This window comes from Diadema antillarum, unplaced genomic scaffold, assembly GCF_040938485.1.
Source record: "Diadema antillarum isolate AM-2024a unplaced genomic scaffold, OU_Dant_1.0 seq00000413_RagTag, whole genome shotgun sequence".
Lineage (NCBI taxonomy): Eukaryota > Metazoa > Echinodermata > Echinoidea > Diadematoida > Diadematidae > Diadema > Diadema antillarum.
Genome location: NW_027271399.1, coordinates 624,228 through 639,213, shown reverse-complemented (window position 1 = coordinate 639,213; position 14,986 = coordinate 624,228). Strand labels below are relative to the sequence as shown.

The following is a 14,986-nucleotide window of genomic DNA, read 5'->3' as shown; positions in this document are numbered from 1 at the left end:
TTCAGACTTCTCTTGCTGAAATTCAACAATACCAAGTTTCATGGTGCTGCCATCACAACATAAAAGCTGTATAGGATTATCAATGTCATAATATTCAAATACAACAAATGCTTTGTAACTTGACTTCCCCTTAACCTCTACAGATTCAACAAAGAGCAAATTCCAAAATTTGTTTCAGAAGAGCAGCACACAACTTCAAAAATGTTTCACTGCAATTTCAAAGTGGCTTCAATTAACACCAAGCATTGTTGCCTGTAATTCTGGTAGTTCTATGATTCTGTTCAAAATACTTCCCATTTTCTATCAACAATCTCTTTCACAGAGCAGGCACACTGATATATTACATATCCAAACCACAACAAAAAGAATACATACGGACCATTGATTGCATTATATTTCAAAAGTAAATCATTGCCACTTACAAATCCCACAAGTACATTAAGACTCACACTTTGGGAACGTCCTTACATTTCTGTCAAATTCCTACAGGGTACTGCAACTTTCATCATGTAATAACCAAAACAAAGACACAAGTGCACAGCAGGACAAAAAAAAAAAAAAAAGAGAGAGAGAGACAGAAAAGAAAACATAATCAGAGGCTGCCAATTCACAAGCAGAAAACAAAACAAAACAGCACCTTAGACGAGAGCGAGCATAACAGAATGTTTCACAACAGAGGGAGAAAATGACAAAAAGACAGCAGAACAACACAATGCAAGACTTTTTTTTGATAGGAAGGTGTCCCTAAACATGTATGTGGATTCATTGAATGCAGACAGATTAGTGAAATATGCAGTTAAAGTTTGAGAAGAATGAGACAATCTGTTAAAAGCTATGAAGCTCTAAAGGTTTGGTTAATTCCATGTGCTGCCCTCTCTACATGGGACCTGTACTATAATTTGTGACTTAAAAAAGTAACACAAGAAATTATTTTCCCAGGACACTTGAGAACTTTATACTCCAGAGGATATTAGAAATATCATTTGTCTTACATATCTCAGCAAACAGGTCAAGGGAAAGCATACTTTTATTATTATATTTCCTTCATACTCTTCTAATATTGCAATAGCACAACTTGTTATAGAGTTCCTGTCCAGTGAAGCAGCACAAGGGATTAACAGAAATATATATATATTTTTTTTTAAATCAATGGAACAGGTTTTCTGACTCTCTTTAAACTTTCACAAGGTGTTTCACTAATCTTTCTGATTCCACTGAATTCATATATGTTTTGGGTAACTTCTCCTTTGAAATGGCCCTTCAAACTGCACCTTCAAAACACACGTATCTGAACTTTACAAAACCATGCAAGTTGATTCAGGGCATGCAAACTATTCATATGATAAATAATCTCTGAAAGTTCAGAAGATTATTCTTCGATTATATTTCACACATAGATTTCTGGAATTGTTTCTTGTACTTGCAAATACAAATGAGTATCTATGGATATTAGAATCTAGGAAACATTGCTCTGTTCTGGGTCATTTTTGTTAGGGGAAGTTCTGTTTCAATACTCCCTTCAAAATATGATTTAATGACAAAGCTAATCTCTGGACTCAAAATGGCATGGTATAGAAAATTAATAATTGCGCAACCCACCAGAATGACACTGTCACCAGGAATATTCTGACAGACTCAGATTAATTGCTCCCCAATGATCTGAGCACACATTTGAAACTAACATAGAACCCAAACTTTGACAGTTGGGAGCTCTTATCTATAGGGAAGGAAAACATGATTTACAGAAAAAACAAACATGAAAAGACCAGGACAGAGAGAGGAAACCAGCATTATGGGACAGGCAGCTTTTCAAGCAAGGAAGTGCAGGGGGAAGGCAAAAGTTCTCTACATTTTCTTTACTATTATTATCATTATTTTTTAGGTGATATGCTCTTATGCTCTTAGCGTATCATCATTATCATTTTGGTATTCTCCCGTCTTGTTGCATAAACCCAACATAACTGCTGAATTTGTGCATCATGTTGCCATACCTATGCATCTGCACACAAATTATGAATATGTCATTACATACAACCAGTCACTAGCAAATGCTGACTAAATTGCAAGCAGCTTTGACAGAAGAAATCAGAGAATAAGAACATGACACTTTATGGAAAAAACAAAGAAAAATTGAACAATAGAAGTACTTTCAACCAAGTTTAATATTTGACTGAATTCAGAATAGGGAGTACTTCCTATGGGGTGTGACTGATTCAAATACTATGAGCCAGGATAATGAAAAAAAGTAGGTTATCTTTGAAAGAATTCTGCAGTGAAGGGTCCCATAGCAAACAAATCCATTTTGTCCCTACAATACAGTAAAAGGGGATTGTTAATGATCTTTGGATGTCTATTTCAGTACGTTTGTAATCTACTGGAAATACTGCAATGTGAGACCAATAACCACCTCTCATTCATGCATTTTTTACGGACAAACCCAAACCCACCACAAACCAAAAAGGAAATCTTTTCCATTCAACAAAATGTTGGCATAGAAGCTGAAAACTTTCAAAAGCATCTCCACAACCTTCAGAGTTAGAAAACTTTTCAGGGCTACATATTCTCTCAATCCACACCATTTCCCAAACTCAGGACAGAATACGCACAGCAGCTTTGTTGTTCGCATGATACGCTGTCCAGGCAAATTGTACAAAAGCCCTACTGTTCACAGAATTAGTGTGTAGTATGTTAGAAACAGTACAAAGTGTTGTAAAAATCACAGGTTTACTTATCGATAGCTGCTCTGCTCTCTCGCGCTCTCTCTCTATTCACTTAAAGGGTCACGCAAACCAGGCAGGAAGAGAAAAGACATGCTGACTGCAAGGAGGGTCCCTTACCATTCAGTAGGGAGATGATCCACGTCGAGAGATTTATCTCCTTTTAGGACATTGGGCCATCTTCAGCATCGCAGAGGGACTCGAAGGCTGGTGCAACCACTATGGCTGCACACCACAATTATGACAGTGCAACACGTGCAATACACTGACGCAACACACTACAGGAAGGATTCTTTCCCATGTCCAACAACTAGAACTTTTACCAACACATCTTTGACGTAGAACACAAATATTTAGGTGGGGGAGTGAATGGGGGTGGGGTAGATGGAGAGCTGTGATTATACAAACTGGAGGGGGGCGGGGCAGAGACAAAGACATTGCAGTGGGGGTATGCTCTAACATCTGAACCATGCAACAGATATCCCATGTGCAATTACAGGCATACATAGACATTTCAAATTAACAATCCAAAGTGGACACCATGCCCCCTCAGAATACAGACACTAGGGTATGCACACTCTGTGGAAAGCATGTAATGGAGAATTCTAGATGATGATAACCCTGATAATGGCTGCAGAAGAGCACCACTGCCCTCAGAAGGTTGTTTTTAGCTTGGAAGGAAGCCCACCTCATACAAAGTACACCTCAAGAGTAACCCATTGGCAAATCTACACCAAAGAAGAGGTAGCCATATTGGCGATGCGGGAGGGAAGTTGGGTATCTTCAAACTCTTTGTTTTATATGGACATATCTATTCTATTTTTCCTTCCAGTTTCTGACCTACACTCTATAGAAGGAACTATAAAAATAATGACAAAATTGCTCTACCACTAAAACATATCACCTTACACAATGGATTTACCTTCATGCTGTTATGATTCTGCAACCTTGAATCAATTTATCTTTTCAGAAAATGTCTTCATTACTATGCTGTTATCAAGGGGACATAGTGTGTATCCTTCCCCTTCGCATGAAAATTTTAATACCCCTATCAAAATGAATTTGAAGCCAGCTGCCATTAATGCCACGCTGATATCGCCTCACTAGCAGAAAGATCAGTTCTTCACAGACTCTGAACAATAATTAGCCACAACACAACAGGTAATATGTCATCTGAACAATCGATGAATTAGTTTTTTGATACAAAAGCCTACAAATGACACAAATATACGATGATCACACCTAGTCTTGAGTTGAAACTAATCCAAACCAATCCTCCCTGTCGCAACAAACAAGACACAAATATTAGTAGTAATCTGTTGATGTACTAGCTGCAATTTTACTTCTGTGAGTGAAGTTCTTCAGTAGCAGCGGCATTATAACCATGCCATCACATATATATAACTGAATGTCACACTGACTGCGACATACTGAGCCATAATGTTGGAGATTAATGCTTCCAGCGGTTAGAATGTGTGATGACGTGGACTGGATTAACATGACACTTGGCTACTATGGCATAATACAAATCCACACACGAAAAGAATTGGCATAAATGTTCTTTTTTGCCTCCGAAAAAATTATCATTCCTGATGTAATCTCTGTCCTATATTTTTCTTTATTCAAAGGTATCATTCCAAAAATGGACGGTGGGAAAACATGGGAGAGTAATCCAAAAATGGGATTTGTACTCTTATCAGGAACTTTTCTTGCATTTCAACTCCAACCCCCTTAATCCTTCAGAACAAAAATACACAATAAAACAGGTCTTCAGAGTGACAGATCATGTTTATATATATTCTTTGTACCGTACGCAGATGATCCATGTGTATGTCCAGATGTTTTTAGTTACTATGCACTAGGACTGAATTATTCTTGTTGTTAAGCAAACAGGAATCACTGCAGAATGCGGAACACTGAATGCAGGTCTGTCATGATATGTATGAAGTACACACTCCATGCAGTCGAATGTGAGGTTGTGAGGACTAGCCACAATGTGACACATCATAACATCTCCCCGGATATATGGATCTAAAAATGGCCAACAAGTGTCAGTGGTTAATCTATCTGCCATTGACAACCGGTTGAGATAAGAAATTGCTGATTGCAGGGTTTCTGTTGTTGTCTACACAATGGCAAGGACTTGGTTTGGGGATTATGTATACTCTTCAATATAAAGCCGATGGACAAACTGCCACGTCTACGTTCCTCCCATCCACTACTTTCAAACAAAGCGAAAAGCATAATCAATTTTTAATACAAATGAGGCTATACACCAGGAAAGCGATAGACATCTTTTTGTCACAAGCTACTTGTGAGTGCAGTGTGAGTGTTATGGTCATGCATCTCTGATTTGGTACACATGTTTGCAATCAAAGCTCATATATCTGCCTCCTAGTCCATTGCTTTTAATATCATCAGAATGAGGAAGTGGATACCAAAGAAAGGGTCTCAGAAGCTGTATTTGAAGAATGGATCTGAATCAATGAAGACCTTGAATTAGCAAGGTTTCCCACTAATTTTGCGAATGGCAAAGGAGGACAAGGATTTGCAAGACTGTAGCTCCACAGGCGTCATATTTAGTAGGTTGGAAATAACTTCTTCACTTCTAGGCAAGCATGCTTGTTAATCACACATGCTCTGTTTCAATTGAAAAACCAACAGGATTTCACAAATGTCAAAACCATGGTATGCTAATTCACTGCTTTGAAAAAAGGGGGAAAATACAGGTTTATATAAAAAAAAAAGAGAAATATGCAACAATGCAAGTATAAAATAATCATGTACTGAGGTATAGAATTATCCTACATATGGGTGGTATCTGGTTTTTGCGCACACTGACTTTTCATAAAGAATGCCACGTAAATATGACATCTTTCCAAACTATCCAGATGTTAGGAACTGCTTATTACTGCTACAGAATATATCATATTTCCACTGACACTATTATCTCCTACAGTCCTAGAAATATAAGACATTTATAGCAATTTTAGTCAAGCCAGAAAGTAATACATTCCATGTCTGATGAATACTTATTGATCACATAATCAGCATGAGCTTCAATTCAATTATTACACAAAGGCAGCCACAACACAATTCCAAAATTGTGATGCATGATTTTCTCCACCAGAGATCGATAAATCAAATTCTGGATCCAATTCAATCAATATTTACTAATTTTACCTTCTCTTTTGTCTTAAATATTTACTAATTTTACCTTCTCTTTTGTCTTAAAAAAACAAGTTTCATTCACACATGGATATGCATCACTTTGCTGACTTTCATAAGAAGAATTCCGAGGAGAAAAAAACAAAACAAAAATGACCACATAACAATGGCTGAGAGCATGGAGAACATGATTGAATTCCACTTTGTATGTAATCATATGAACATTTCTAGTCCCTACAGAAAACTCTCTGCATTCTCATTCTTTTCAGAGAACTTGTTAAACATCACAGTGAAAAATGACCACCAAGGAAACTGAATGACTAAATACGAGACACCATTTTGCCACACAAAAAAAAGAAGAAATCAAAAATAAGAAGAAATCCTTCAAGAATGCAATATGAAGTGATAAAGATACTACCTGTACATACTTCATTGTGTTCCATATTGCACTACAATTCATTGTTTATAGCCTATGCTACATCTTGCAAGTTACGGATGAAAGCTTTACCTTGCAGAAAGGCAGTATATGCCACATGATTTCTCTGCAATTAACTAATTGTTAGCTTTGGATTTCACATCCCAAAATTTGAAGATTATGCGTTGCTATTAGAGACACTGCTGATTTGACATGCTCAGACTGTAAAGCAGATTTCAATAATGTTACCCCAGTTGTGCTCTCAAACCACTGTGCTTTGGATGTGCCTACACGTGGCACACACATAGTCGACCTCTCACCTTCCAAGGTGTCTACTTGATGCTGTAGAGACTTGACTTGGCCCTCGGCTCCCTCGGCACGGTTGCTGGCCTGTCACCCAGCAAGAAATGGGAGAAAGAATCATTATCACCATCATTATCATCTATTCACTTGGCCATACATACAAAAGTAAAATTCTTTACTGTTACCCGGTGGCAAGTGAGCCCCCATGTGTCACTCCCCATCACATAATAAAGGTGTTCGTGAAAGCAAAGCTGATGAATCAAAATTATCAATACAACAATAGATATGAAATTTAAATGCATCAATCGTAACAGTTATAAGAAATACATACAAAATTTGCACTTCAATACAACATGTACGTTGTATCTACAGAGTAACCACACTCAATAGGATATCATAACAGAAGGAGAAAATGACAGGAAGCATGTACAGATAAGGTATTCTAATAAAGGAGACAGAGTGGCAGAGAGAGGGGGAAAAATAAGACAGGGAGAGATATGTATTTAAACTCTGAACCATACATTGCAACCTTTAGCACAATACTGCAGAATTGCTGGAGACAAGTGGCTATCACTTGTTTTCTTCCAGCAATCATTTAGACATCTTTTTTTTTTTTTCGGGGGGGGGGGGGGGGGGGGGGGGTTGGAACAAGCAGAGGATCCGTACAATCAAAACAAAGGACTCAGCAACAAAAAGAAGAAAAACCTTTGAGTAAAACTAGCGAAGTTAACCATCATGTCAAAACCCTACCTGAAGCAGCACAGACACCCCAGATGAGTAATTACACCAACTGGCTATGGAAATAGTCCCTTGCCACTCAGATGAGGTGTCTGACACAGAATGCAGAATACTTATGCAGGAGGTTCAGTTGGGAAACTCATCTTCCAAACCATAGTAAATTTTGAACCTCACTGGTTAAAAACTAACAAAATAAATGCTCTACATCAGGAGTAAGGAAGTCTGGTTCACCAAAACCACCATCACCACTAAAACTCCTTGTTATCATCACTAATTAAAGACCCTGCTGGTGTCATGGGAAACTCTTCCCCTGTGCCTCTGCTATTGGGAGCACCAATCCTAAATTGTGTGGGCAGATGGTACCATGGGATGGGAAACCTGTAATTTGCAACTCCTGTGCTTTTATAAAGCATCCTTTATGCATTGATAGTCTATCATACGGTGAGCAGCACAACAAATATCGACAAGTCTACATCATTTCAGCAAATTGTGCAAAGGGTAGCAAACCTCATCCAGGCTGTCCCTAAGTTGCTTGATTTGTCCTTCGTATTTCTCCTCACGCTCTGTTGCCTCCCTGTCCTGGGCCTCCAGTGACTTGCAGTTATTCCTCAGGGTGGTGATCTCATCTGTCAGTGCAGCAACTTTGCTATAGATATGAAAAAAAAAAGGCAGCAAGAAAACTCATTTAATGAACAATACATATAAGGCCACTTACACATAAGCACTTTAGGTGATGGTACACGGAAAACTGTCGCCGTTATCTACTGACGAAAACCAGCGCGCATTTGACGTTGCCACAAAGATCTTCAAGGCAGCCAACTTTTATCTTGGGATGGACATCTTTACCATAGATTGTCCCTAGGGTTCTCAAAAGGCAATACTGTCAATATGCGGCACATATGGGAGATTCCCTGTGAAAAGAGAATGCCTTTGTGAAATATACATGTGTGATCAATCAAACTCCTGGAGAACATTTCTCAGAGACTTGCACTGCCAGGCTTACTGTGGCTTACCTCTCGAGCTCTGTGTTCTTGGTCTCGGCTACCTCAAGCTGTTGCTCAGTCATCTGCAGCTTACGTTGGGACTGGTGGGAACAAATGCATCCACACAAAACATTACTAGGCCTCGGATGCAACATCTTTGTTGTTATACTAACCTCCTGGCCACTCCATTTGTTTATCTCCACATCACATCATAATTCTAAAATATCACATGTAAATGTTGATACTCTGTGCTGCTCATGGAATCCAAAATGTCATTATATATGCTACTTCTGACAAGCAAATTAATCAATCTCCAGGAATAATGTAATTTTTCAGATTGGACAACATGAAGACACTGAAATTCTTGGCAAAGTCATAAAGAATATTTTCAAATTTGGTCAACCCTTTCTTTTCTTACATAATTCTCTATTAACTCTCAAGTAGAGTTTGAAAGTGTTAGCTTGTGGATATCAACCACCACAAAATGATGCCTTTTATATCATTCAACGAAACGACTTTCTGATAGACTTAAGATAATGCCAAATTGTGACACTCCAATGCTAATCTCCAAATATGTGAACATTCAATTCGTTCAACTAATTTCTCAACTTATGTTACAGTTTCCATCTCACTAACCATACTAATAACATTGACATAAAATTTAAATAACATGGTTATTATGCTCATGAGTGTACAGGTTATGTTCCTGCACATTTACATTTGATCATATTCTGAACAAGAATAAGAAAATTTGAAATGACAACATGGTTACCTTGTACATGACAAAGAAAGGAAATCTTGTACACATCCATCAAAAGGAAAATCAAAGATATGTGTATTCATCAAAACAAAGAATAGTCAAAGAAATTTACCTCTGCGTGTAATCTGTCCAGTTCTTCTACTCTATGTCTATCCTGTTTAAGTTGCTCCTCTAACTCACACACCTTTTAAAGGGAAACCGTGGCGCATGCAACATTGGAAGATATTGAAAGAGCAGAAATAGAATATCAAGATGGGGAAGAAAAAATCAATCACATTATCAATATCACAAGATGAAAGCGAGTGCTAAACCCAAAGAGCACGAGTGGATGTCTTTGATACGTCACTGGTTTCAGTTCTCTTCAAAGATGAAGAGGTACCACTTCACAATTCATCTCCCATTACACACATCTGGAAAGTGTGATAAGTCATAAGATTTCCCCAAGTGTCATCACCATGCTTGAATACTGAATAATAATTTCCAAAGTCATTTGTCGGCATTCTTCCACTTTCGACTCGCAACTATCAACATGACTTCTTAATTTTGACAAAAAACACTCAGCACTTGTGCTCTTCTGGTATGTAGCACCCAACTTGGCCTTGTGGCATGCAATGTTGCACACAACTGGTACCTCATCGTATTTGTGGTCAGCCTCTTCCTGGAGTTGTTTGCTTGAGGACAGCTGGCCTTCAAGGTCTGTGATCTGCAGCATGGCCGCAGAAGTTGGAAAGGTGAGCCACCGGGGCCAAGGAAAGTTTGGGAAAGGGGATTGAGGGTGTGAAGAAATGGGCATTGTGTGAGGGAGCAGAATAAGAGTAGAGCAGGAAAGGGTGATCCCAATGAACAGTGAAAGGTATGAGAAAAGGATACATTTTGTAGACAACACAAATTTACAGACAATGACAGAGGACAGAGAGTAATAAGAAATATCACAGTCAGGAACACAGAATAGGAAAGTCCAGGAAGATGTTTTGAAATATGAAGAGGCAGTGAATGCATTTTACCCATACAAGATGGGCATTGTTGTTGTAGAAGATTCAGACAAAATGTATCCATGTCAAAGAAGGCACATGTATTTTGCATTGAATTTTAGGAATGTAGCCACGAAATAGGATTGTGTCATTTTTATAGTATGTGATAGTGCAGAGCAAATATATAGACATGACAGAGACAAAGAACAAATGTGATAAGAAGGTGGAGCAGAAAAAGGGGATAAGTAAGGGTGAAAGAAGACACATTGAAGAAAGAAGTAGCAGAGAGAGAAAATTATAAGCAATGTTCTGTATCATAAGATATTTTATTGGTACAGTAGCATGTTATTCCGATAAGTATACCTTTTCACTAATCTATTTGATATCACATTAACTCTTAAATTTAAGTGATTCATTTTTTGATTCACACTTTAAATGGGTTCCCCTGAAATCAATACTATACCATTCCTATAATCTAATATCTTTTTAGTAGGAATCTACTTGATTTATTCTCATGAAATGCGCAGGTGTATCAGTGTAGACATTGAGGTTTGTTGAAAAAATCGGAAATCAAAATTTTCTGGTGATTTTGATACATTGAAAAAGCAAAATGTGTATAGACTTGAGAAAAAAAAAATCTGAAATCAGATTTAAATCTACAGAATATCATGCCTGTGTACTGAGTATATGTTTGCACTGGTAGGAGCTTCCAAGGACTTGTAGCTGATAATGTCTGATGTTAAACAAACCTATGTAGCAGACAATTTTACCTTGTGAAAGCTACAAACACAGGCAAAATGGGTAAGCAAAAGTCAGGCAAACGGATTCTTGATGATTGTTAGTAGTGATATGAGAACACGAATGGTTGTAGATTCAGGCTCACAATTGTTGAAGTGATAAAATTATGTTGGATAAAGGATGCTGTGGCTGTAACATTAATGTATTTCTGATTCAACATTTGTTAAATGACAAAACATAAACAGGTAAGAGATCTTTCATATAATTCTTCAAAAATCAAGCTGTTCTATATCAAATTGATATTTCAGGAATACCACATGTACTATATAGATGTGGATAATGCCTGATGGGGGTCTTGCTTCTTTTTTTTTTTTTCTTCTTCTTTTTACATCTTTGTGTTTGCCATTAAGTCTTTATTCTGTTTGGTACATTGGTACCTTCTATGAACTAAAACTGTTATTGGTCATCAGCAATGGACTGTTTCATATCAATTTACCTTTTGAAACACTGTTGAGTTCCAATATTCTTTCAGTTGGTTAATTTGTTATTGTTCCTCAGAATGATTGATCAAGCTCCAAAGCTACATGTTTCCTTTCTAAATGAGAACTATTTGTTTTGTTTTGTTGTTGTTCTTTTTTCCTCTCTGTGTGAAAGTGACTGCAGGATAAAATGCGATAACTGAAACACACAGCAAAAGATGACAGGAGTCGTTAAGTGAATGGTGTTGGTTAGAAGAAGGTGTGGGTTAGAAGTGTGGGAAAGTCATGGAAGTCTGGGAGAGGACAGGTGAAGGAACTTCAGCAGCATGCCGCAGATCAAGACAAACATTTGCAGCAACAAATGCCACAACACGCTCATGAGGCATTCATTATTAGTTCATGTTTGAACACACTGATATCCACATCAGTGGCTCATGCATTATTCCATGGAGAACTACAATACTTCATGATACAATGTACGATTCTTAACACAATTGTAATTCACGTGTACAGACCACATCAAAACATTCATACCATCTGATGAGGCAATGTCATAAATCACACAATTAAGATGGCCCGTGCATGTTAGCCTATACCAGTACTTTCATCATGAACACTGAAGTTATAGGCCTGGATAAGACAAATATTTATTGTATTCATATTAAATCATGTAACCGTAACAAGATTAAATCCAAAGTAAACATACAGACTAGTGACAGTTTTGAATCAAGCAGTGAAAAGCTGCTGATGTACATTTCAGTTTTGAATCACCAAAAAATGTTGAGGATGACAAATGATAGAGAGTTAAGAGCAAAGTTGACTGAGACTAGACATCACAGTGCATGAAATTGCTGATTCAAATGTCATCATCAATGATACCAGTTGTTGGAATGCGTCATAGTCATAACTAAGAAGATGTGTCTGAAACTCACAGACTTTCCAAATGTACGAGTTCTTTGTTATCATGCATGGAAAGAAACACCATATTTCTTCACTTCTTCAACCATTAAAGTAAATATACACTTTGCAGCATCTTTTAAGCCTGTCAGGTCTGCCTGTTAAAAGAACATACAGCCTTCACTTCTTGATTAAGACAATCATACATATTAGTGACATGAAACATTGACAATTCATGCTATCTATTCAATTTCATGAAATTTATTATTTCTAATATTTATGATGTATGGCAATTTGTCTATCAGTTGCAATCATGCTATTTATATGACAGCATGTTTCTCATATTGCTACAATGACATTATCCTTCATGCATCAAATAATGTTAAAGTTGAATGTCATTCCCACTTCATTTGCACAAGCTTACGATGCCTTAACCCTACATCTGAAGATCAAAAATATTTACAAAAACTTTTTGTACACCGTTCTGAGAGTCTGATTATAATGCATGTCGGACAAATCTCAGTGTAGCATAAAATTATTTTTAAAAATACCATCAGCTATACATGGATTTATAAACCTATCACCAAAACTTTCATTTGAGTATGCATTACATTAGCCCTTTGACAGGCCTTGTGGCTTGGTTTTCAGCTCATGATGGAAGCAGAGCTGCGAGGCAAGGGATGGACATGCAACTGAGTGGCATGGATCTGCCTCACATTTCTATTCAAATCTTTGCACTGACAAATGATTTACAGGGCATACACCGTTTGTGTCTTGTGTCTTGCGTCTACCAACTGTGCGTCAATTGACCACTCCACATGAACTGTCTTTGAAACTATCTTCAATTTTGCAAGTTACACATTTAGGGGCACAATTTTCTGTCATTTAAGTTGTGTTGTTTTTTTCGGGGGGGGGGGGGTAAAACTTCACTATTATGATAATAAATGAAAATTCATCTGACAAAATACAATAATTTATAAAAAGAAAGAAGACATCTTATCCATTGTATATGCCATTACAGATGGCACCCCTATGAAGATAAAATTCAGAAATCCAACAAGACAATAGCCACTGTATATCCCACTCTTTGTGTACATCCAGCAAGAAGACTACTAACACATCATGTCTATTGGGAACATAATGTATTGCCTTCAGTTTCATAAGATCTGCATACCATACCAAATGTATACTGATGTAATCTGAACAATAAGCCTACTGACTGGTGACTACTATTTTGAGACCATTTTGGTAGAGAATCGAGTAGACTATTTTAACTATGAAATCTAAACCAAGTTTGTAAAAATTTGGTCGATGGTGGTACCCACTTGCATGTTCATCCTTTGCCTGGACCGAAAGTCTCAAATCAGACAAGCGGTATGCACTATAAAATAAAGCAACGAGGCGTTTATCAAAGGCTATTGTCACACACGCTATGAAAGATGGATATGAGCGCATCCACAGTTTATGTGAGACTATTTCATTATGACATACAGAATGCAAGTTCAGTTTCTCAATTGTGTACGGGGTCTTCAAGCAATATTCTCAGCAATAATGCTTTAAAATGATGTCTCTTTCAAGACTATCACAAGAAATTCTGTAATACTTTGGGGGTGGTTTTCTGCAGCCTGACAGGATCTGTATTCAAGTTTGATTTCAGCACAAGAACTAATTGTGCAGACATACCCTTTTCAGGTTCCCCCCCCCCCCAATTCAAAATTAACGGTGTGTATGGAAATCGAAAAAAAAGTCCAACATGTTTTGCTGCACGCTCTTACACTTATACTTACCTTGTCATCATCACTGGCGCTGCGGGTCTCAAGTACTTTCCTTGCTCTGTGATAAGAAAAAAAAGAAGACAAAAGGGTAAACTCAGTCTGGGGAAAATACCTAGATTCTTTCCACTACACAGAACAGGGGCAAACATAACAGACTGAGAACATGCATGAATGAAAGAACAGTTTGAATCTGACAGACCTTCATGAATTTTGTGACAATCATGCTCAAATAGTCTCAGTAAGAAGTAGAGTGTACAAATGTCCATTTTTTTTTCTTTACTATTTCTTGATGTGAATTCCTAGCCTTTGCTTATCAATAAGGAGACTTACACGGCCAGGTAACATAATAAAGTAATTTGTCATACTTTCACGCATTCGATTCTGGCACCACATCATTTCTTTTTAACTATTTACTTTTTTTCAAAATGCCGATGAAAAAGAAGAATTGTTGTCGTCCCCGTCCATACCCTTTTTGAGTTCCCAAATCAACTTTTCTTATATTTATTACTTTTTGGGCCACCAAACAACACTCACTTTAATACAACTGCATAGTATGCAGCCGCTTCAGATCAGAAATATAGCATGAACCTAACATATTACTCTTCTCCAAAAACTGGGATGGGAATCTATTTCACTTGGCCTAAGAATCCTATTACAATTTTGAAAATGTTTCACAAAGTAAGTTTTAAAGCTCATACTCTATTTGATTCATCAGGAAAATGAACACTGACCTATCCTGTACTTCTTTTTTTATCTATGAAAGGACAAATCAGTACATACACTGTAACTCTGGTGTTAGATAATTGGGAATCAGGTGACCTTATATTAGATTGCCTTATATTAGATTGATACCAATACAAAACCAACAGCCTTCCCTTCAAGTTTGTAGCTTTTAAAATGATATGTCGACTTTCATCAAAACACAGTTTCAAGGTTTGGAGGCCTTTCAAGAGAAGTGTAAGCTTTGTTTTAATGTTGGCCCCATCATATTTATGGTTTACAAAAGAGAAAAAAGAACTACAATTTGTATCTGTGCATACCA

The 14,986-nt window shown here is 37.3% G+C and overlaps 1 protein-coding gene across 5 annotated transcripts in view; it reads right to left on the bottom strand.

Moving 5' to 3' along the window:
* Positions 1-14,986, bottom strand: part of LOC139732335 (tropomyosin-like) — a 58,429-nt gene that overhangs the window by 14,017 nt on the left and 29,426 nt on the right. For 4 of the 5 annotated variants that reach the window (XM_071643204.1, XM_071643205.1, XM_071643202.1 and 1 more), the window contains 5 exons: positions 13,957-14,002; positions 9,716-9,787; positions 8,355-8,425; positions 7,849-7,987; positions 6,621-6,690 (listed from right to left, as the gene is read on the bottom strand). In XM_071643204.1, the coding sequence (XP_071499305.1) occupies positions 6,621-6,690; positions 7,849-7,987; positions 8,355-8,425; positions 9,716-9,787; positions 13,957-14,002 (398 nt within the window). Of the gene's footprint in view, positions 1-6,620; positions 6,691-7,848; positions 7,988-8,354; positions 8,426-9,196; positions 9,269-9,715; positions 9,788-13,956; positions 14,003-14,986 lie in introns of all 5 variants that reach the window. The other variant, XM_071643203.1, reaches the window with a different exon arrangement.